General features: G+C 45.4%; 1 protein-coding gene across 1 annotated transcript; it reads right to left on the bottom strand.

Moving 5' to 3' along the window:
- Nucleotides 1-2,032: 2,032 nt before the first annotated feature.
- On the bottom strand, nt 2,033-15,512 carry LOC117674885 (cathepsin Z-like). Its single transcript, XM_060689604.2, has 6 exons — nt 15,204-15,512; nt 9,950-10,113; nt 7,349-7,528; nt 5,398-5,548; nt 3,973-4,135; nt 2,033-2,326 (listed from the first exon to the last, which is right to left on the bottom strand). The coding sequence occupies exons 1-6, from the start codon at nt 15,347-15,349 to the stop codon at nt 2,213-2,215; spliced, it is 918 nt and encodes a 305-aa protein (XP_060545587.1). The 5' UTR covers nt 15,350-15,512; the 3' UTR covers nt 2,033-2,212.
- Nucleotides 15,513-24,084: the final 8,572 nt, after the last annotated feature.

Below are 24,084 nucleotides of genomic sequence, written 5' to 3'. Positions count from 1 at the left end.
CATAAGAACAGAGTTGGAAGGGACCTTGGAGGTCTTCTAGTCCAAACCTTACTCAGGCAGGAGAACCTATACTAGGGGTGTCAAACTCAAATCTTTATGGTGTATTGGGACTTTTTTGTCCTTCACTAAACTGGGTGTCGGCATGGCCAGCGCGTAACGCATCCGGCGGGCTGGGAGTTTAACAGCCCTGCTCTATACCATTCTGGACAAATGACTATCCAATTGAACATGAATTGACTCACCTGCATTTTCAACATGCCTGTTGTGGTATTCTTGTCCAGGTATTGGAGAACAAGTCCCCTTGTTCTCTTATAAGGCAACTCTTCAGATATTTGAAGAGTGCCATCATATTTTTCATTAAGTCAATTCTTCTGCACTAAGCACACCTAATTCACTTAGCGTCCCTCATAAGATTCAATAATCAGTCTTGTCACCAGCTTGATATAGTACTTCTCTGAATTTGGTTCCAGTTCGTCATATCTTCAGTTTGCAGTGCCCAGAATTTGGTTGCACTATTTCAAGTGGGACCCAGTCAAAGCAGAATGCAGAGGGACACCCCCAAACTCAATCTTATATTACACTATTGCACAAATCCAACTCCTGAAAAGTTTTCAGAATATGGGATTAAATCATAGATTGGAAATATACAATAGTGATGAAGGAGATATCTCTGTTTTCATGTAATCTTTTCTTCTTTCCACTATATAGCAATATTTCTCAACCTTGACATGCTGGCAGTGGAATTCTGGGAGTTGAAGCCCACACATCTTAAAGTTGCCAAGGTTGAGAAACACTGCTCTAATGTCAACTTTCTCCTTTTACAACAGCTCTTCTAAATACAGTCCCATTTTTCTCAATTTTGTTAGAAAACTAATATAAAAGGTAAGCACTAGAAAGATGTGGGTACCATAATTATGGCCATGTAATAGGAAAGAGGGGGAAAGTGTTCATTAAGAGGAAGTCAATATAAATCCCACTCTTTTGGCTCCACTCTTTAATTTGCCAACTCCATCCCCTAGAATTAGAGGCATCAATTTAAAGGTGATTCAGCTGTTTTGAGTGTTTAAAACACTCACCCCAGCATCAAATGTAACCTCATTTTGCCAAAGCATAGATGACAGCTCACGAATACTTTCAAGAAGAAAGGAAACTTTCTGGCATTTATTTTCTGTGTGCCGAATGATCAGATGTCCAGCTGGGAGTAGATATTGGTAACCTAGCAGTTCAGATGCTAGGCTTGTCAATCAGAAGGCTGGCAGTTCAAGACCCAAGCACCGCATGATGGGATGAGCTTCCGTTACTTGGCCCAGTTCCTACCCACCTAGCAGTTCGAAAATAGAATAGAATAGAATAGAATAGAATAGAATAGAATAGAATAGAATAGAATAGAATAGAATAGAATAGAATAGAATAGAATAACAGAGTTGGAAGGGACCTTGGAGGTCTTCTAGTCCAACCCCCGCTTAGGCAGGAAACTCTAGCATTTCAGACAAATGGTTATCCAACATCTTCTTAAAAACTTCCACTGTTAGAGAATTCACAACTTCTGGAGGCAAGTTGTTCCACTGATTAATTGTTCTAACTGTCGGGAAATTTCTCCTTAGTTCTAAGTTGTTTCTCTCCTTGATTAGTTTCCACCCATTGCTTCTTGCCCTGACCTCAGGTGCTTTGGAGAATAGCTTGACTCCCTTTTCTTTGTGGCAGCCCCTGAGATATTGGAACACTACAATCATGTCTCCTCCAGTCCTTCTTTTCATTAAACTAGACATACCCAACTCCAGCAACCGTTCTTTATATGTTTTAGCCTCCAGTCCCCTAATCATCTTTGTTGCTCTTCTCTGCACTCTTTCTAGAGTCTAGAAAACATGCAAATGTGAGTAGATAAATAGGTACCACTTCAGTGGAAAAGTAACAGCACTCCGTGTGCCTTGGTGTATAGCCATTCTGGCCACATGACCACAGAAATGTCCCTGGACAACACGGGTTCCTACAGCGAAAATGAGACAAGCACCTCTCCCTAGAGTCCGACAACAACTGGACAGGAGAAACCTTTATTCATCAGTAAAAAGAAAAATTAAATTATGGTGATACTCCATCAGCAAATGCTATTGAATAGCACTGCCCCTTTCTTAAGAAGAGTGCATTTTGCAAGATTATTTTCTTTTATATCAAAGTCTCCAAAAGCACCAGTGAAGGAAGTGCAGAGGCAAATTCAAAGGAGTATTGGGTCTCCATAAGCACACTCATCTTCCAAAGCCAAGTTGTAGTATTTTCCTTCTCCATCTTTATATGCACTGGTCACGATCCGAAGCCAGCCACGTTCTCCCTGAAAGACATTAAGTTGCACCCATTCATGGAAGAGCATTAAGTTCTTGTGTTAAGGTGGCAGCCCAAAAATATTTCAAATCATGAGCTGCGTGTAAGATAAAATAGAGCAGTTGGGTATGAGGTATAAAATTACATCTAATCAAGAAGTAACTTTTCCTACACCGCAATAATGAAATAACATAACCACAATTGGGATCAGAATTTCTGTTGTTAAATGAGTCACTCTGATTTTACAACCTTTTTGCCACAAGTCTATTAAGCCAATCACTGTAGTTGTTAAATGAATCATGCAGTCATTAAGGGAATCCAGTTTCCCCTATTGACCCTGCTTGTCAGAAGCCATCTGAGAAGATCACAGGATTATCTGACCCAGAAACTGCAACCATTGTAAATAAATACTGGTTGCCCAAATCACATGACCATGGGGGATGCTGTGATGGCCATTAGTGTGAAAATTGGTTGTAATTTTAGTGCCATTGTAACTTTGAATGCACTAAATGTATAATTGTAAGTTGAGGACTATCCATAAAGATTTACCATATTTTCGTACTATAAGACGCACCGGATTATAAAACACACCAAGATTTGGAAGAAGAAAATAAGAAGAAAAAAAAAGTTTTTCCTCTCCGGCCCCCAGGAGCACCCTGCAGGCCTCCCAAACCATCCACGCATCCCGTTGTTCACAAAAACGGGGCATGCAGAGCAGGGGTGGGTTCTAAAAATTTTTACTACTGGTTCTATGGGCATGGCTTATTTTGTGGGCGTGGCTTGGTGGGGGGGTAATGTGACTGGGTGGGCGTGGCCAACTTTATTTTTTTTACTTTTAAAAGCATTTTTCCTACAACATTAAGAGGTTGCAGAAAAAAATGCTTTTAGGAGCCTCTGACGATCCCAGCTGAGTTGCACGATCATCAGAGGCTTTTTTTTTACTCTTTTAAAAAAGCATTTTTTCGGCCGAAGCGGTTGTAGAAAAAAATGTTTTTTAAAAAAAAAAGCCTCTGATGAGGTAGGCGGGGTAAGCGAGCGGCGACCAGGCCAAGGACCGGTTCAGGGGAGTGGCCAGCCAATGTTATTACCAGTTCTTAGAACTACTACAAATTTTTACTACCGGTTCTTGCGAACCGGTGTGAACCAGGAGCAACCCACCACTGATGCAGAGCGTTTGGAAAGCCTGCAGAGTGCTCCTGGGGGCTGGGGAAGGCAAAAATGTTACTCGTGGGGGGGTTTGGGAGGCCAAAAGAAAATGGGCCCAATTTTGGCCTCCCAAACCCCCCACGTGTCGCATTCGTGCCCTCCCCAGCCCCAGGAGCACCGTGCAGGCCTCCCAAACCCTCTGCATGCCTCGTTTTTGTGAAAAACAGGCCTGTTTTTGGCAAAAATGGGACATATGGGGCGGGGTTTTGGGAGGCAAAAAATGGCTATATTCAGTGTATAAGACACACCAACATTTCCACCCTCTTTTGGGGGGGGGAGTGCGTCTTATACTCCAAAAAGTACGGTAACTAAACCCTGCCCCTATGTAACTTGTTGGTACATTTCACAGCTGGAACTCTCATAGCCTGCTATACCAAGCAGGGAACTTTGCCCATTCAGCTAGATCTTTAAAAAGAAATAATATAGATTGATGTATCCTGTCTTCCTTACCCAGGGATCTCCCCAAGAATTCCGAACAATCCAATACTCTGTTCCATTTTCTATCCCCCAACCAGCAACAGAGACAATATGGTTTATCATAGGCAAGATACTGAATTCTTCATACAGGCCTCCAGTGTACGCATCCAGTTTGGAAGTGGCCATGATCCCACAACTAAGTAAAAACAAAAAGCAAGAAATAAAACCTTCAGGATGAAAACTACTGAAACAAGCAGCTTTAGACAACATCGTGAAGAGAAGGACCACTCTCTCTCAACCACAAAGCCTGATTTTGGTCAGATTTAGTGAGAGGCTGTGTAGTGCAGCAACTCGGGTGTCAGGTTACTTTAAGGTTTAAGTCCATCCTTAGCCATGGGAACTCAGATGCTGGATCTTTGCAAGAAGGGGAAAAAAATAGACTTGAAGAAGTTGGGTTTGTCACTGGAGAACAATATGGACCTGTCCTTACAGTTTTCTTGACAATAACACAGAAAAGGTTTCTTCCACAATGGTTTTATTCTTTCCAACTTGTTGGGATGTTTGAAAGAAAATACATAAAAAGATTCCCTCTATTAGCAGGATAACTCTTGAAAAACTGATCAAAACTGGACCATGTTCAGTGTGACTCACCTTAGGCAGAAAGCCAGCTGGGTGACCTTGGGTCAATCCCTCTCTCTCAGCCCCAGAGACAGGGGTGGGCTGCTGGGGGGGACCTGCAGGGGGAACCTGCGAACCCCCAGCAGGGAGAACCTCTAACTAGAATTCTGTGTAGTTCGGAGAACCCCCAAATCCTACTCCTGGCTGGCCCTGCCCACCCTGCCCCTCCCCTTCCAGGAGTCCCCATGCGGCCCATTTTGGATGCAGGTTAGTGCAGGACGCGCACAGAGGCTCGGAGAGGGCAAAAAACGGGTCTACCAGAAGTTCAGGAAGGCCTCCAGAGGGCCTCTGGAGCCTGGGGAGGCTGTTTTCGCCCTCCTGGAGGCTCAAGGAAAGCTTCCGGCGCCTGGGGAGGCCAAAAACGCCTCCCCCCCCACATCGTGGGGCAGGAGGCTGACTAGGCCACACCCACCATGCTCACATCCACCCAGCAACTGGGCAGAGAACCCCTTGCTAAAATTTTTGAAGCCCACCCCTGCCCAGAGAGCAGGCAATGGCAAACCACTTCTGAAATCTTGCCAAGAAAAGTGCAGGGACTAATCCAGGCAGTCTCCAGCAATCAACACTTATCCAAAGGCATCCCATACAAAAAATTATAATAGATCAACTGAAAAACTCTATTACGTGCAGGCTTCTGTACCTAGTTCAGTGTTTTTCAACCTTGAAGTTTAAGATGTGTGGACTTCAACTCACAGAGTTCCCCAGCCATCCTATCTTAAACTTGTGAAGGTGTGAGAAACACTGACCTTGAGATTTAGCATAAAGCTTTCATTGCGTTACCTGATGGGTCCATTTGCATAGATTTCTGCCATCATTTTCTCTCGACCGCTGAGAGTTCCATAATCTCCCACTTTCCAGAGGGTGTAATTTTTTATTACGTGGCATTCCCCGAAGGTAGTACACGTTCCACATTGGTTAAATTTCTTGCACTCTGTGAAAACCAAAAAGAATTTTGGTACCAGAAAATTGCCTTTCTCCCTCAAAGATGAGAACAATGAAATGCTGTCCTGCTTGTTGTACCTGAGGTAGTGATTTTTCATCCAGGAATCACCTCCTATTTGGCTTCAAAAGGAATCAGCCCCCCACCCCCTATTGAAAGTGACAAATATAAATATAACAAATAAATAGTTTCATGTAAAAAGCTAAAAACTGATGAGGGCCAGTTTGGTGCAGTGGTCAAGGCATTAGACTAGAAACTGGGAGATCTTGCGTTCTAGTCCTACTTTAGGCACAAAGTGAGCTGGATGTCACCTCTCTCTCAGCCCTAGGAAGAAGGCTGCAATGGCAAAGCACTTCCAATATTCTAGAAAATTGCAGAATTTATTCAAGTAGTTCTCAGGACATATATTTAAATCTGTCTGTCTGTCTATCATCTATATCTATCTATCTATCTATCTATCTATCTATCTATCTATCTATCTATCTATCTATCTATCTATCTAGCTAGCTAGCTATCTAGCTAGCTAGCTATCATCTCTCTCTCTATATATATCTATATATATCTATCATGAGCCACGGTGGCACAGTGGTCAGAGTGCAGTACTGCAGGCTACTTCTGCTGCCTGCTGGCTGCCTGCAATTTGGCAGTTCAAATCTCACCGGCTCAAGGTTGACTCAGCCTTCCATCCTTCCGAGGTGGGTAAAATGAGATTGTTGAGGGCAATAGGCTGACTCTGTAAACCGCTTAGAGAGGGCTCTAAAAGCACTGTGAAGCAGTATATAAGTCTAAGTGCTATTGCTATTGCTATCTGTCTGTCTATATCATCTATCAATCATCTCTGAATAAAAGGGATTAAAGGGTTGTTATATATATATATTGTTACAAATACATATATATTTGTTATATAATATATATATATATTTGTTATATATAATATATATATATAATATATACCGGTATAATATATATTTTATTTGGGGTGGAGTCAGGGAGTGGAGTCAGATTGAGCTGAAAGTTTCCTGGCCAGATGCTCTTCCTGACACCTAGGTGGAGTTCGCAGCAGATATCTTTTCTTTAAATATATATTTAACTATATATAGCTATCAGAGCTCTATCTGAATAAAACAAGAAAATATATTTTTCTTAAATACTCTATGGAAATGATCTCTATATACCTGCACCAGATGTTGTTGATGTAGGCTGGAAATTTGTCTAAAATTTCTAAATGTTATCCTGAATCCTTTTTTTTTTTTTTTTGTTAGATGTATATCCTATTTTGTGCATCCCAAGGCACCGGGCATACCAAATACTCCTACCTCCTATATTCCCAACAACAACCACCCCATTAGGTGGGTTGAGCTGAAAGTGACTGGCCTAAAGTCACCCAGCTGCTTCCAGGCCTAAGGGAAAACTAGCATTCCGGGTGTCCTGGTTTCTAATCTAGCACCTTAATCTCTACATCAAACTGGTGGGAGAAAGCTATTCCACAGATACTTCCAAGAGTATCATACCTGATCATGACTCAGAAAGCTTGGTAGCTATGATACATCTAAAATACGTGGAGACCTTTGGTATCATAGAAGCCTCCCCTATTCTTTCTAACCACCTTGCAATGGAGGGCTACATCAAAGCTTCTATGGGTGAGATGGAGATGAAGGCCCCTTGGAGCTGACTCCTATCTGCAGAACTTCACATTAACACATGGAGATCCAAGGATGGAGATGCAGAGGTGAGCAAATGTTCAAGTTGCAACAGGAGAGGGTTAGGGTCAGGGCTGCCCCATGCTCTCACTTTGATCTTTTGCCTGGTAGTTGTTGCAGGTCTCATCAGGGATGCCATGCTGGTGAGCATACGCCCATACGCCTACGTGGTCTCCACCGTGACAGGTCCCTGCTTGGGCGCAGTCAATGACATTCTGAACGGAAAGGTAAGCAGAAGGCCAGGTGCCTTTCTTCTTGATGTTGATGCGATCTGAGAGAAAAGGAGCAGATGGTTGGTGAATGACATGAGTTGGAGCCTTCAGCATTCTGGACGTTGAGGGGTGCTTTCTTCTGGGGAAAAAGGGAACAGCCAGCCTTTGGGGGATAAGGGGCCCATTTTGTCTTTGAAACTATGTCCGGGTGGATTTCCAAGGTAATGAACAGTGGTGAAATCTAAAATTTGTTACTACTGGTTCTGTGGGCGTGGCTTGGTGGTGGTGGGTAATGTGACTGGGTGGGCGTGGCCATTTTTTTTTTTTTTTACTCTTTCGGTGAAGAGGTTGTAAAAAAATGCTTTCAAAAGGCTCTGACGATCCCAGCTGAGTTGCCTGATCGTAGGAGGGTTTTTTTAAAAGCCTCTGCCGATCAGACAACTCAGCTTGGATCATCAGAGCTTGGATCGTCAGAGGCATTTAAAAGAAAAAAAGCCTCTGATGATCACGCCGCTCAGCTGGGCATGCGGGGGGGGGGGGGCAGGGATTTTTGCTACCGGTTCTCCAAACCACCCGCCTCCATCGCTACCGGATCGGGTGATCCGGTCCGAACCAGGAGCATTTCACCCCTGGTAATGATCCCAATGACATCCTCCCATGGGATACTTTTACTTTCTAAGAACAATGCTGGGCCATTGTTATGGAACCATTCCCATGATGGCAGGCCTAGAAAGGGACCAAATATTCACCTGCCTGATCAAAGCCCCCTCCCCCCCTTTTTTTACAAGAGGTAGGACTTCAATCAAGCACTTGCAACCATCATTTTGACTTTTTCAAAAGTCTTCCCTTGGCTACTTCTTAGTCAAGAATTGCAGGTAGTCCTCGAGTTATGACTGTGTGCTAAGTAATAATGGATCCACAAAAAAGTACTTATTACCCGGATTTGAAGTTCCAATGTCCACCCCACCCCACCCGTGTGGGCATATGATTGCATTTTAGGTGCTTGGAAACCAGCCTGCCTTTATAGCCATTTGCAGCATCTCACAGATTTACAATGGGCCACCATTTGCAATGTGTCATGGCTGCAGTTCAGCTTCTAGCTTCACATTGCATCTTGCCAGCCTGACTTTTGAGCTGGGGGGTGGTGGTGGGAGGGGAAGAGATTGGAATGTGGGGGAAGGACAGGGGTGGAGGTGGGAATGAAGTCGTGCTGGCCCTGACGGTGAGTCGAACCAATCCAGCACAAGGTCTGTCGTGGCTCCATCGGAGGAAGAGCTGGAAGTAGACCATCCAAAAGGGATAGGACGTCTCCCTTGGCGTGTTTGGAGAGGCCAGGGGCTGAGGACGATGCTGTCCTGGGTCCCTGAAGCATTGGGGGAGGTGGTTGACCAGACGGAGAGCTGCCTGCCTTCACAGATACAGGGGAGGATGGGCTGCTGACAGGCAGTGGTACTGATAGGCAGGGGATCTCCTCTGATGAGGAGCAGCTGCCTCCTCCACTGATCCAAGGGCAAGGACAGCAGAGCTTAGGCAAGCCCAGAGAAGGGTTGCAAGGCTATTCAGGAGGAGGTTGCCCCATCCCTCCTCACAGGGAACAGCTGGGATGGAGTAACTTAAGGAGAAGCCGTGGGGAGTTAGTCTTTGCCTCTGCTGATCAGGCAACTCAACTGGGATCATCAGAGCCTTTTGAAAGCATTTTTTTACAACCTCTTCGCCAAGCTAGTCATAGATCAGTAGTGGGTTCCACTTCTCTACCAGTTCAGAACCAGGAGTGTGCGTGCGTGCGCTCTCGTCTCGCTTGCTCGCGGTCCTTTCTGCCCATGCACAAGGCATCCGTGATGACTTCCGGCAGGTGGGTGGAGCCTCCCACCACCGCCAATACCGGTTCGCCCAAACCGCGGTGAACTGGTAGAAACCCACCACTGCCACAGACCCAAAGCTGCATATCCCTGTTCCTACTCCATAACAGGCACTGATAAACCCCATCCCGGATTACATCAGTTACCTTTGAATCAAACAGAATTCACCTCTTCCGACTAGGCTTGGGGAAAGTTTATACAAATGGGAGAGCAGGTGGAAATTGGGAGCAGGCTTAAGGGAACAGAAAGATATAGGAGAAGGAATGGCAGAAAAGGGAGTGGAATCAAAAGAGGAATCGGTTTAGAATCTCTACGTAGTCATAAACAGACTAAGACCAACCCCTCTTCAACTCCGTTGACCTTTTATCTTACACCAACGTAGTGCTATTAGTTGAGTAGTTTCTTGTGCATAGGCATGTTGAGTAATACATTAATTTAATTGGAACTTTACATGTGGTTTTGATCTTTCACCCTGACAAAAGTCAATTTGGGAGCCAACCCACAGAGAAAAGCACTATTGACTAAGGTTAAACTATAATAGACAGGAAGGGAGCCTCCATATTCAGGCACAGTGTATCTTTATAAGGGAGAAGACAAGCACAGCATAGAACCACCACCTACCTGCTAGAGCACTGGTGCTGCCGTGAGCCCAGCAAGATCCACAGTATTGGGGAATGTGTTGGTTTCGAGTTGCGCTCGCATAATTGACTCCATCTCTATTTCTCCAGTCCCAACTCTTGGGCAGTTTTGAGATCTCCAAATATTCATGAGGACGAGGATAGGTTCTGTTAAGAGGAAAGATGAGAATGTCAGAAGGGAGAACCAACTGATCCTTTTTTTCCCCATTTTGGGTGGGGCAAAGGGGAATAATGCATTTTACCATCGCTGGAAGATTTTACTCATTTTTCCACTTAGCTGGCCATTGTGTTTAAGCTTCTCGTGATTCTATTGTCTTTCAGACATGGAAGCCAATAACAAAAGCTACAAAATGTATGGGGAAGTTACTCAAAAGTGAAAAGTATCAAAGACCAAGATGTGACACCAAAAAGTGTGCGTTTTGTGTAAAAGCAAAAAGCAAACTAAGTGAGTCAAACAGGGCCAGCAGCAGGCACAGACAGGAAGCTCTGGTCGCCCCATTTACTATCAATAATGAAATTACACTGTATCATCATCATCTTATGACTGCACTTATGTCAGTGGTGATGGTGAGGACACCTCAACCTTCAGGCACAGAAATGAACAATTCTTTTTTAGACCTTTTGAAAGCCAGAATTTTCTGGCATCAACCAGGATCTTTACGAGGACCAGGCATGATAATGATAATGTTGGGAGCCAATTTTGGGCCAGCTTCTTCTGAGAACTTCAGCATGAGGTCCAGGATCTCCCCAATGTTTGTGCTGTAAGAAAATGCTCTCTGAGACCCATCAGCTGGAAGCAGCCCATGGATACCGGAACTTGTTTATAGGGCACTTTGGTTTAACAAGATCAGGCAGGTTATTTAATCCTGGTGGAAGAGAAGATATCCTGGTTGTCCAAGAAAGCAAACAAATGGATCATAGGACAAATCAATTTAGGGTTCTCACTTGAGTAAGAAAGGACAGACTCAAGCTATCATATCTTGAACAACTGGCTCTTTTCAGAAGTCCATAACACTGGGGAAAATGGAGGGGAAGAGATAAAGATGACAACCAGCAGCAAAACGGATGGTGATCGCAGAGAAGATGCATTGTTGGAAGATCTGAAAGGCCAAGCTGGACACAGAATATCCTGAAGAAGGTTCATCCATGTGGTCACCAAGAGTTGACCCTGACTTGATAACACATAATCCTATCAAGTAGCAGATAAGGAGGAATGCCTGACTTTGTTTACTGTGAGTCACAATCTTATGTCCTAAACAGAAAAAGAATGGAGGTCAGAGAGGTCATTAGATAATGAAAAGGGGGAGAATGAATCCTATCTCAGAAGAGGAGGGAGGGGGCTATTCCTTACTCAAAGCAGAAAGGCGGATTCCCTTCTCAATGATGAAAGGGGACAAATGTTAAGTACCATATTTGGGAACATCCGTTATGTTGAATTCCTTGATATTTGACACATATTCTATAGTACTGTGATGGCGAACCTATAGCATGTGTGCCAGAGGTGCCATGCAGAGCCCTCTCTGTGCCAACTGCTCTTCTGGTTTCCTGTGCGCATGTGGTCTTCGTACGTGCTGGGGCACCCAAAAAATGCCCCCAAACCAGGCCTTTTTCCGGGCCTTTTTCAGGCCATTTTTGGCCCAAAAAAACCAGCCTGAAAACGGCTGTGAAAAGGGCCCAAAATGCATGTGCCAGCCAGCTGGTCTTCAGGTTTCCGGCGTGCTGGCATGAACCCATACATACGCATGCATGCGTGTGGGTGTGTACCAGTTTGGGCACTTGGTGCCGAAAAGTTTCGCCATCACTGCTATAGTAGGACTTCTGCTGATGTGCTGAGACACACAAAATTAATTTATGAACCCAAGCATAAACACCCACCCTGTTCTCTGAATGTATTTAATGATGCTGATCATTAAATGTGGACATCATATCTAAGGAACTAAATAACTAGTCTATTCATTTGAACCATCTGAGCAGAGCAGAGCTGAGCAGAACAACAGAAATAGCTGCATGGGAGAATTTCCATGAGGAAATCCCAGGACTCAAGGCTATACTGACCACAGTTGGGGGCGACAACTAGGTCGTTAAGGGAAGTGGTCGCTAAGTGAAACCACAACTGTGCTTATGGTCTGACTTCCGCTTTCCTTTGGTTCACAGACCCTTGAAGGTGACAAATGTGAGGATTGGTTGCAAAATGACTTTTTCATCACTGCAAATAGTCACTAAATGAGACAATCACTAAACGAGGAATTTCTGAACTAGGAAGATTTTTTTTTTAAGGCATCTTGCAAGCAGAGAATTGGAAAGTGCTTTTAAAGGTGCCACAAAAACCACACGGATGTGCCAACATAGCCCATTGTTTTTCATCTGTTTATTTTGCTTTATTTTTAACCAATATCATTTTACAAATCTCCTCTTCCTCCGTGTATTTTCCCCTTCCCCACCATCCTTTAATGTTTCTCAGGCTCAGATAGCACCTATGTCATTTCAGGAAGCCTCCTTGAGTAAAAAATTAAACAGTCTTTCCAAGATCGCAGCTGGGGGTTGAAAAATCCTAAATGCTGCTGGATTGGATCCTTGAAGGAGGAGACCAAATCCCACAACGCCTCTTGCCTTGCTCTGACACCCATTTCACCAAACCGCTTTCAGATTCGTTCCACAGCTGTCATCAAACGGTTTCCCCTTCTGCCGATTAATGCACCTCTACTTAAAAATAAGCACAATTGGACTTGGAAAAGCTGAATTCACACCCAAGATGCTTTGATTCGGGTTGCCGCGCTTGCACAAAACGAAGCACCGGGATGCAACCAGCACAGAGGTCTGCAACCTTAAATACTCTAAGAGCTATTTGGACCGGTTTCCCACAGAAAAGAAAACAGCAGGAGCCACAAAACCTGGGTGGGCGTGGCCAACTCGAGGTCACTCACTTCCACCAGTCACATGACCCCCCCCAAGCCACGCCTACCGAGCCAGTCATTAGGGCAGAGAACTGATTGTTAAAAAACACCAGGAACCACAAAACCCTTTTGACATCTCTTTCTCCCTTCTCTCTCTCCCAGGGGGAGAGCCTTCTCTGTGGGGGCACCTACTATCTGGAATGAGCTCCCCCCCCCCCGGAGATACGGAGGATCCTGGATCTACGCACCTTCCGCCGTGCTCTCAAGACCTTTTTATTCCACCAGGCGGGCCTGGCCTAATCTTTTCCCCCTTTTTCTCTTTTAATACGTAAATTTTAATCTATTTTTAAATGATTGGGGTGTTTTAAATCTGTCTGGGCCAATTTTTTTTTTTTTAATTTGATTTATATGCCGCCCTTCTCCGGAGACTCAGGGCGGCTTACAATGCGCTAAGCAATAGCCTTCATTCTTTTGTATATTTATACAAAGTCAGCTTATTGCCCCCACAACTGGGTCCTCAATTTACCTACCTTAGAAAGGATGGAAGGCTGAGTCAACCTTGAGCCTTGGCGAGATTCGAACCTGCAGTAATTGCAGGCAGCTGTTCTTAATAACAGGGTGCCTTAGACCACCGTACTACCAAGGCTCTTATTTAAATTGGTTTAATTCGGTTTTATTCTGTTTTTTTAAATTTTGTATTTATGTATTTTATTGTTTGGCTGTTCACCACCCTGAGTCCTTCGGGAGTAGGGCGGTCGGTATATAAATCAAATAAAGACTAAAGACTCCCTCCCTCCCCTCCCCTCTGTATCTCTCTATGTCTCTCTGGCTCTCCCCCTCTCTCTGTATCTTTCTGTCTCTGGCCCGGCTGCTTCTCCATCCCCCCCTCCCACATCCTCCTTACCTTTTCAGGCCAGGTGAGGCGTGACTGGGAGGGGAGGATGAGGGGTGAGGCCAGCCAGTGGTGGGATCACCTAACAGGGAGCCACAGCAGAGAGCCCAAAGAGCTGCATGCGGCTCCAGAGCCGCAGGTTGCTGACACCTGACCCAGCATGTTAAAACCAGGGGTCTCCAACCGTGGCAACTTTTAAGACTTGTGGACTTCAACTCCCAGAGTTCCTCAGCCGGCTTTGCTGACACCTGACCCAGCATGTTAAAACCAGGGGTCTCCAACCTTGGCAACTTTTAAGACTTGTGGACTTCAACTCCCAGAGTTCCTCAGCCGGCTTTGCTGACACCTGACCCAGCATGTTAAAACCAGGGGTCTGCAACCTTGGCAACTTTTAAGACTTGTGGACTTCAACTCCCAGAGTTCCTCAGCCGGCTTTGCTGACACCTGACCCAGCATGTTAAAACCAGGGGTCTCCAACCTTGGCAACTTTTAAGACTTGTGGACTTCAACTCCCAGAGTTCCTCAGCCGGCTTTGCTGACACCTGACCCAGCATGTTAAAACCAGGGGTCTCCAACCTTGGCAACTTTTAAGACTTGTGGACTTCAACTCCCAGAGTTCCTCAGCCGGCTTTGCTGACACCTGACCCAGCATGTTAAAACCAGGGGTCTCCAACCTTGGCAACTTTTAAGACTTGTGGACTTCAACTCCCAGAGTTCCTCAGCCGGCTTTGCTGACACCTGACCCAGCATGTTAAAACCAGGGGTCTGCAACCTTGGCAACTTTTAAGACTTGTGGACTTCAACTCCCAGAGTTCCTCAGCCGGCTTTGCTGACACCTGACCCAGCATGTTAAAACCAGGGGTCTCCAACCTTGGCAACTTTTAAGACTTGTGGACTTCAAGTCCGGCAAAGCCGGCTGAGGAACTCTGGGAGTTGAAGTCCACAAGTCTTAAAAGTTGCCAAGGTTGGAGACCCCTGTGTTAAACTCCTCCCCACCCCCAACCCATACCCATTCAACCGAGTTTAGCGTGATGTGCGAATGCCTCGCTTAACCCGGTTAAGGGGGATTACGAGGGATCTAGTCGGGGGAATCTCAATCTCATCTCCATCCTTTGCAGCCGAAAGCTGGGGCAAAACAGCGAGCAGCCCATATAGTCAGCCCGGGAGTCGGGCACGGGTGGTTCCTCCGGAGAGACAGAAGAAACCTGACCGGGGACCAGAGACCCTCCCTCGCTCTCCCACCCTCCAGCATCCTCCCTGTAGGAGAGGGTTACTCCTCCTCTCCGCGCTCCCCCCACCCTCCCCATCCCATTTGCGCCCTTTTGCCCGATTCTGACCAGATCCGAGTGCCCGGACATCGCTGCGCTGCGCTCCCCGGGGGTGCCCGCAGCTGCAGCCTGTGCCGCGCTATTGCAAGCGGGGGCGACCGCATGGCGACTCGGCTGCCTTACCGGAGGCCGGCGAGCTTGCGCGGCAAGGGCTTGTGACAGCTCTGCCCTTCCTGGAAGTGGAGAGCGGCGGAGAGGGAGGCGCAGGCGCCCAGGAATAGAAGCAACCGCCGCAGAGCGAGGACCGGCGGCAGGCGAGGCGCCGGCATGGTGGCGTCTGGCGATGGTTCACCCCGGCCGATTGTCCCACAGCCGCCCGCTGCTTTATAAGGGAAGCCCCGGTACCGGGCGGGGATGACAGCAGCGGCTGTCACACAAACACACACACACACACACACACACACACACGCACGTGGACGCAGGCTTAAGCTCACCCACGCGCGGTTTCTCTCTGGATTCCCTTCCCCTCCTCCTCCCGCCCCCCTCCCACGCGCGGCTCACTTGCTAGCAGTCTTCCAATCTCTCAGGGGCTGCCCCAAAGAAGAGGGAGTCAAGCTATCCTCCAAAGCACCTGAGGGCAGGACAAGAAGCAACAGATGGAAACTGATCAAGGAGAGAAGCAAGTTAGAACTGAGGAGAAATTTCCTGTGGGGAAGATGGTAGGAATGGATAAATGGTAGAATTAAGGAAGGAATAAAAGGTGCAGAAATTAATTAGAAATGTATAGTATAAATGACACCAGACACTTACTCATGTATATATGTATAAACACTGCGAATCCGATGTTAAACAGAATTGTTACTATATTTTATTTGTGTAAAAAAAAAAATCAATAAAATTGTATTAAAAAAAAAAAAAGAACTAAGGAGAAGTTTCCTGACAGGGAGAACAATTAATCAGTGGAACGACTTGCCTCCAGAAGTTGTAAATACTCCAACACTGGAAGTTTTTAAGAAGAGGTTGGATAACCATTGATTGATTGATTGATTGATTGATTGGTTCGATTTATATGCTGCCCTTCTCCGGACACCCAGGGCGGCTTACAATGCGTTAAGCAACAGCCTTCATACTTTTGTATATACCTGCTTAGTAGGGCTTTCGCCCCCACCCCCCCAAAGCGGTGTTCTTTTTTTATACAAAGTCAGCTTATTGCCCCCACAAACCGGATCCTCATTTTACCTACCTCGAAAGGATGGAAGGCTGAGTCAACCTTGAGCCTGGTGAGATTTGAACTTGCAGTAATTGCGGGCAGCTGGTGTTACTTAACAGCGCTTTAGTCTGCTGCGCCACCAAGGCTCTTTTTTGTCTGAAGTGGTGTAGGGTTTCCTGCCTAAGCAGGGGGTTGGACTAAAAGACCTCCAAGGTCCCTTCCAACTGTTCTGTTCTGTTCTGTTCTGTTCTGTTCTGTTCTATTCTATTCTATTCTATTCTATTCTATTCTATTCTATTCTATTCTATTCTATTCTATTCTATTCTATTCTATTCTAAAAGCAGAGCCTTGGAAAGGGATCCCAGCATCCCCGGCTTGCTTGGGCCGGGGGATCACCAGCAGGGGAGTCAGTGTCGTTCCAGAAAAGTCCTTGGGGAGGCTCAACTAGGCGCCTTCCGAACTAGAAGATCAGAGAAATAGTTGGGGAAAGGGGATCTGCTGGCTCTTTAGGAGAGAACAGAAAATCCCTACAACAGGATCAGGACAGAGCTCCTCCGATCCGGCATGACTGCTGTGGGTCGAGGTTCCCGACTGTTTTCTTGTAGGTGGTCTCCAAATCCGGACGAGAAGGTGCCTAGTTGCCTCTTTTCTTTGATTCTGCCCAGCAGTTGATCTTTCAAGAGATATTTATTGCCTGGATCTTTGGAGGAACATGAGAGAACCTTCAAAATGCTTAGCAGGTAGTCCTTGACTTACAACACTTCATTTAGTGACCGCTCAAAGTTAAAACGGCAGTGAAAAAAAGGGACTTATGACCATTTTTCACACTTGTGACCCTTGCAGCATCCCCAAAGTCATGTGAAGGAAAGTCAGACAGCTGGCAACTGACTCACATTTATGACAGTTCTGACCTTCTGACCAGCACAGTCAATGGAGAAGCTGGATGGATTCCCTTAACAACCACATTAAGACCTTAACTACTGCATACTGATTCACTCTTAACAAATGTAGCAAGAAAAGTCGTAAAATGGAGCAAAGCTCACTTAACAATGTCTTGCTTAGCAACAGAAATTTTGGGCTCAATAACGGTTGTAAGTCGAGGATCCTTCTGTACTGATGTCTTCCTTCCCTGTAAATTTGTCTTGTGTTTTAAACAGGGTCTACTTGGGTGGTCATATATATATTTGATGTATAGGACATAGATACATTGCCATATATCTTAAGGGCTAGTAAATTGATAGCTTCTTCGATTGTTTGGTGAAACCATGGAAGTTCTGTGCAGAGCATGTTTCTCTGGCCTTAGTAGTCCTGGATGCTTCCTGAGCTTGGTTGTTTGCCTGCAGTTTCATTACCCTACTCGATAACATCATCAGTATCTAGTTGGGTAATGAGATGTCTTCAGGTAAACAACTGAAGCTCAGGGAGCACCCAGGACTTCACAGTTCTACCCTGAGCTACACAGAAGGTCTTCTGTAGGATCTCCTTTGTAAGTTCCTCTGTGGTGCAAAAGAGATTAGCAACATTGGGTTTTGTGACAGAGACAGGTTTGGATTGCAAAGGGAGGGAGGGAGGGGCTGGCTGGTAGGATATGTCTCTCCAGCCCCTAATCAGAATAACAGAGTTGGAAGGGACTTTGGAGGCTCAGCTGAAAGTGGAAGACTGGACAGATATGGGGCTGGTCCAGGCATTTGCCATCTGAGAGAAAGGATAAGAAGAACCTCCTCCCACCCAATGTGCAAATGATTGACAGGAGAATCTTCCACATTGCTCATAAGACATGTGCACACTCTTTTCCAGCATGTACACTGAGAGCTAGAAACCTACGCAGGACAGATTGCAAGCCCTAGACGGACTGCTTTGCTCTTTCATATCCTACTTCTAGCATTCAGGCATCAGTCAAGTCCTGGTTTCTGAAAAACGTTTTGCACCAGAAATTCTCTTTGTTCTGCTTTTTGTGAAACTCCTTAGCCTCCAGCAGGATGATCAAAGTGGAGTGTTATTAATCCTGCCTGGGAAAAAAAAACACTGGAGAAAACTACCATTTAAAAACAAACAAACAATGGGTTTCCTGGAGTGAGAATTCTCTTCCAGCGCTAATACTAACCTGTTGCTTAATGTTGCCACATTCTGAGTTCTGTCCAAAGTGGCTCTGGATGAATTTTAGGAACTTATTATTGAAGGGGCTATCCTGATTGGCATGAGCAACACCATTACTTTGTAAGCAGTACTGGTTACCAGTTAGGATCCCCATCTATTCAGTGGGGTAGAGGGTGCAGTAGCCAGCTCATTGGGCTAATATTTAAAGTAAAGCAGGGTTGAATAGGTCACTGCCGTGGTGGCGCAGTGGTTAGAATGCAGTACTGCAGGCTACTTCTGCTGACTGCCGGCTGCCTGCAATTTGCCAGATCGAATCTCATCAGGCTCAAGGTTGACTCAGCCTTCCATCCTTTCGAGGTCGATAAAATGAGTACCCAAATTGTTGGGGGCAATAAGCTGACTCTAAAGTGCTTAGAGAGGGCTGTAAACGGGTGAAATCCTCTGAAGTCTGCTACCGGTTCTGAGAGTCTGCTACTGAGCGTGTGCTTCATGCACATGCGCACCTGAGGCGCGCCTGCGCAGCGCTAAAAAAGGAACATTTTGAAGCCTTCCAAGTCTGTAAAGGTAAGTAGAACAGCAAGGGGGGGAATCTGCTGTGCCACGCGATTTAGATTAGCTAGAAAGCAGGAAATCCGACGATTCTAGCTAATATATATCACACGTCACAGCTGATCGTCGCCCAGCTGATCATTGGAAATACCAGTTCGCTTGAACTGGTAGCATTTTTTACTACTGGTTCACTTGAACTGGTCCGAACCGGTAGCATTTCACCTGTGGCTGTAAAGCACTGTAAAGCGGTATATAAGTCTAAGTGCTATTGCTATTTCAATGTTAGAAGTTTGATAGGAAAATTGATATGTCTTGAAAGAATTTTTGATATCACTGCCAAGAAAACTATGTTCATGTCAGGAGTTGGCTATGATTTAAAGGAGACACTCTCTGTACATCATCATTTTAGTCATTATCTGTCCACTGCAGGATGAAGGCCTCTTCCGTATGTTTCCAACCAATACGGTCCTGAGCTTTCTTTTGCCAATTGGGCCCGCCATACTTGCTGATGTCGTCGATCCATCTTGTTTTAGGTCTTTTCCGTGGATACTTTTGATCTAGTGGGATCCATTCTATGACTGCCTTGGTCCCCCTGCCATCAGTTCTTCTTGCTATGTGACTTGCCTGTTTCCATTTCAGTTCTTTTACTCTCTTGATGTAATCAGTAGTAAATGGGGCTCCTTGGAGTTGTGAGTGTGAGAACATAACTTGAATTATCTACTCAGTTATGAACTGGGAAATTTGAGCAGAAAACAGCAGCTTCCACAAGGTCACACTGCTTTTGTCACAAAGATGAAAGCTGTTTCGAGGCACCATGTTACATTTTCCATGCCTTCTGGTTGTGTGTGTGGTATTGCAATGCATGTGGAAAAGGGGAGGGGTTTGCATCACCATTTCCTGACTCTACTTTCATCAGTCCAACTTGCCCGCTCCTGTGGACATCATCAATAGAAGACAATGTCTCCTAATATTCGTAACCCTTGTTTGTAGGAGATGTTACCAAATGACTCCCTTTTCCTTCCCAAACCAGATAGATTTTGAAAGCAGAATTTAGCTTCGTGTTCTGGAAAGTGCCAGAAATTCTAAAAAAGAACAGTTTTAAATCTTAGAACAAAAATGCTAACACTTTTGGAAAACTCTGGTGGTTCCCAGATCTCTTCTGTTGAGCTAATGTTCGTCTTTTGACTTTGCCCATCTGGTGCCAGTTGATAAGGCCAAGGGCAGTTCACTTGAGTTCCAGCTGTAGTGTGTTTCTGGATACAGCTGAAGAGCTATTTGACTAAAATAGTATTTTCTTTAAAAGGAACGTGTATGTACACGGTGATCCCTAATAAACAAGTTTAGAAAAATTTAGGGTGGGGGAGGGAGGTGGGGAGAAAGACTGGGCTGGTTGTAGTAGAAGTGGCTTTTCCTTTTTCTGTTGTAGAGTGTGTATATGTCTGACAAGCAGTTACGGCAGTATTAAAAAGTTTATTATATATATATATATATAAAACAAACTTTTTAATACTGCTGTAACTGCTTGTCAGACACAAGATGGACAATGTGTTAGAAGGTATGCAAAAAAATAGACCAACCCACTGGGAACAGCTGATGTGCAAGATAGGAAAGAAGAGATCTTTGACACCAGAAATCCATAATGGTACATGGCTTCTCTCTCTCTCCCCCTCTCCCCTCTCCATCCCTCCCCCTCTCCCTCCCTCTCCTTCTCCCTCCCTCCCTCTCCCTCTCCCTCCTGCCTCTCTCCCACTCTCTCTCCCCCTCCCCCTCTCCATCCCTTCCTCCCTCTCCCTCTCCCTCTCCCTCCTGCCTCCCTCTCCTCCTCCCTCCCTCTCTCCCTCTCCCTCCCATCTCTCTCCCACTCTCTCTCCTCCTCCTGCTCTCCCTCCCTCCCTCTCCCTCCCGCCTCTCTCTCCCACTCTCTCTCGCTATCTCTCACCTCTTTCTCCCCCTCTCGCTCTCCCTCCCTCCCTCCCTCCTTCCCTCTCTCTCCCCTAGAAGAAGTAGGAATGGTGGTCTCTGGTTTGGGGAAGGAGGGTTAAAAGTCTCCCCAGGTTATAGGGGGAGTGTTATGTGATACACATAAAAATGAGCAGAATTTTGATTGTACAAGTATTCCTTGAATTACAACAGCTCATTTGGTGACCGTTCAAGTTACAACAGCACTGAAAAAAGTGACATGACAATTTTTCATGCCATTGCAGTATCCCCATAGTCATGTGATCAAAATTCAGTGCAGAGAAGAGCAACCAAGATGATTAGGGGGACAGGAGGCTAAAACATATGAAAAACGGTTACATGAACTGGGCATGGCTAGTCTAGTGAGGAGAAGGACCAGGGGAGACATAATAGCAGTCTTCCAATATTTGAGGGGCTGCCACAGAGAGGAGGGGGTCAAGCTATTTTCTAAAGCACCTGAAGGCCAGACAAGGAATAATGGATGGAAACTGACCAAGGAAAGATTCAAGCTAGAAATGAGAAGGAATTTTCTGACAGAACAATCAAGCAATGGGACAGAAGTTGCCTTCTGAAGTTGTGGGAGCTTCATCACTGGAAGCTTTCAAGAAAAGACAGGACTACCATCTGCCAGAAATGGTGTAGGGTCTCCTGCTTGGGCATGGGGTTGGACTAGATGACCTACAAGATCCCTTCCAACTCTGTTAATCTATTAATTTTTTAAACTTTGACAGATTATTTAAACAGAAATCACACAAAGATACAAAAGCAAAGTAGAAGATAAAGAATTACTAATAAACATAAACAAAAACATTATGAAGGAAAAAAAAACCTTTGGTCACACAGTCTTCCCTTCTCTTCTATGTATTTCCCAAACCTCTAACCATTACACAAGTGTTTGTACTGGGTTCTTTAAAACATTAAACCTTGGGGATTATTTCTAATAGCTAAGTAATTTCATGTATTACTTTTGATTGGTCTCTTCACTGTTCTCCTAAAGACATATTTCAAGTGTGTGAATTTGCCTTGATAGAGGTATATATCACCAATGAAATATTTTGTACCAGCATTTCCTCAAATGATTACTAGAATACATTTTACTGATTTTTCCATAACTTATCCCATTGACCTACTCTGATAACTTCTTTGAAGTTTTGCATCCACTTTATCGTGCCATTTTTAATTTGTTCCATCTCCGTAATTTTTTTCAAACTAAAAAAAAAAATGCATCCTGCAATGTTTATTTGTTAAATTCCTTGCAATGCCATCTCGAGTGCTGACATTTGCATCCTCCACGGAGAGCTGAGCTGATTTTATCCAGTTCCAATAAAATAGCCAATAGGTGAAATCAGGCTGAAAAATAGTAAGGGTAGATAGAGACTTAAACCTGTGTCTTCCGTTTGGTTCTCCAAAATGCCTGCTATGATATCTGAGAGTTGGTTGTAAAAAAAGAGGTTTTTTACATTTTAACAATCCTCTTAAAAAAGGGGGGGGGGATGGCATGCACTTCAGTGGTGGGTTCCTCCCAGTTTGGCCCGGTTCCACCGAGCCGGTAGTGTTGATGATATGAGGTCACCGAACCAGTTCTGGGCCCCCCCCGCCCCCGTCCCCCCACCCCCCGCATTATCCTTACCTTTTATTTGGCCCCACCCCCAATCTATTGCTGCCTCCTGAGTCCCAGCTGATCGGCTAGAGGGAAAAAAACTGTTTAAACTCTAGCTGCGGGGCTTCAAAGGGCCGCCCTACAGCTGATCAGTATTAAAAGAAAACAAATGAGTAGACCGGTGCCTACAAAAATACATGAGTAGATCAGTACCTGCAAAAATACATGAGTAGACCAGTGCCTGCAAAAATAAATGGATAGATCGGTACAGCCTGGTAGACCAGTACCTCTGCTAAATCCTAAATAATTGTCACATGACCATCAAGCCACGCCCACAAAATAAGCCACGCCCACAGAAGCGGTAGTAAAAAAATTTAGAACCCACCCCTGGTGCACTTCACTTGCTCTAGACCAGTGATGGCAAACCTTTTTGGCATCCAGTGCCAAAAAAGAAGCGCGCCCACACATGGGGCACCAAGTGCCGAAAGGGAGCATTTTGCACGCTCGTCAGGGCCGCGACCAGGAAGAAGAGCTGCCCAGGGGGTATGCGTGCACCGGATAAGGTACTTCCGGTTTCTGGCGTAATCTGGCCAGCAAGTCTTCTGAGTTTCTGGCGCACATGCGCACTCGCTGATCAGCTGGCCGGCACACATGCTCACACTGGAAAACAGAAGACCAACTTTTCCAGTTTCTGGCACTGCTGCATGCACAAAGGCCAGCTGATCGTCGAGTGCGCATGCACGCCAAAAACCCAAAAGAGGAATGGGCAACGTCGCGCGTGTCAGGCAACATGGCTCTGTGTGCCACTTTGGGCACGTGTGCTATAGGTTCGCCATCACGGCTCTAGAACCATGCTCTCTGCTTTTCAAGGCAACAGCTTTTATATTTTATTATCCTTCTGACTTAACTGTCCTATCTGGACCTTAGTCATTGCGAAAGCCCTGGGCTCATAATTTCTATATTTGTCTTATCAGAATTTGTCCGGAGTTCCGGTGCACAATTAAAAATGAATTCTCCAGTCCTTCCTCTAATGAAGCTGTAGCCTAAACAAATAAGGCCCCATTCTGCAGTTGTGGAAGGATAACATACTCGCAGCATCACTGCAGCCTTTGGCTAACACTGCTGGGAAGCCTGGTGCTCACAGATAAATAAACCTCTCCCTATCACAGGGGAACATGCTTTGCTATGGCTTCTCCTGAACCAGAATGCTTTTCAGAATGATGTCTCAGCCAAGACACAGTGTTACGGAGGCCATGAAAAAGAAGACGAGATAAGCTATGGGGCGGGGGGTGGGAGGATGAAGGAATACGTGGCAAAGACTAATTTTTTTCCTGGGAAAGGATTATTTCAGGATTAGCTACAATCAAGGTGGCAGCCCCTTGGGGAGTGGGCAAGCTGTCCTTTCATGGCAGATAGTTTTGGGAGAACATCCAAGACATGTATCCAAAATTTCAAAGAAGTTCACTGTTCTCCCAGTAAAGTTTGCTTCTATTTGATGCATATCCAAGAACAGAAAACTACAAGGATTCTCCAAAGCTATCAATCCATGGATTGGCCTACAAATCATTGGGCAGCCAAAATGGGAAGAATTACCTTGGCCTTCTCCTAGCCAGTTGACTTAGAAAAGAGAAAGAAGATATAATTATGAG

Source organism: Pantherophis guttatus, chromosome 3, assembly GCF_059756535.1.
Source record: "Pantherophis guttatus breed Tessera chromosome 3, ASM5975653v1, whole genome shotgun sequence".
Lineage (NCBI taxonomy): Eukaryota > Metazoa > Chordata > Lepidosauria > Squamata > Colubridae > Pantherophis > Pantherophis guttatus.
Note: the sequence above shows the minus strand (reverse complement) of the source record. Positions and strands in the feature narration are given on the sequence as shown.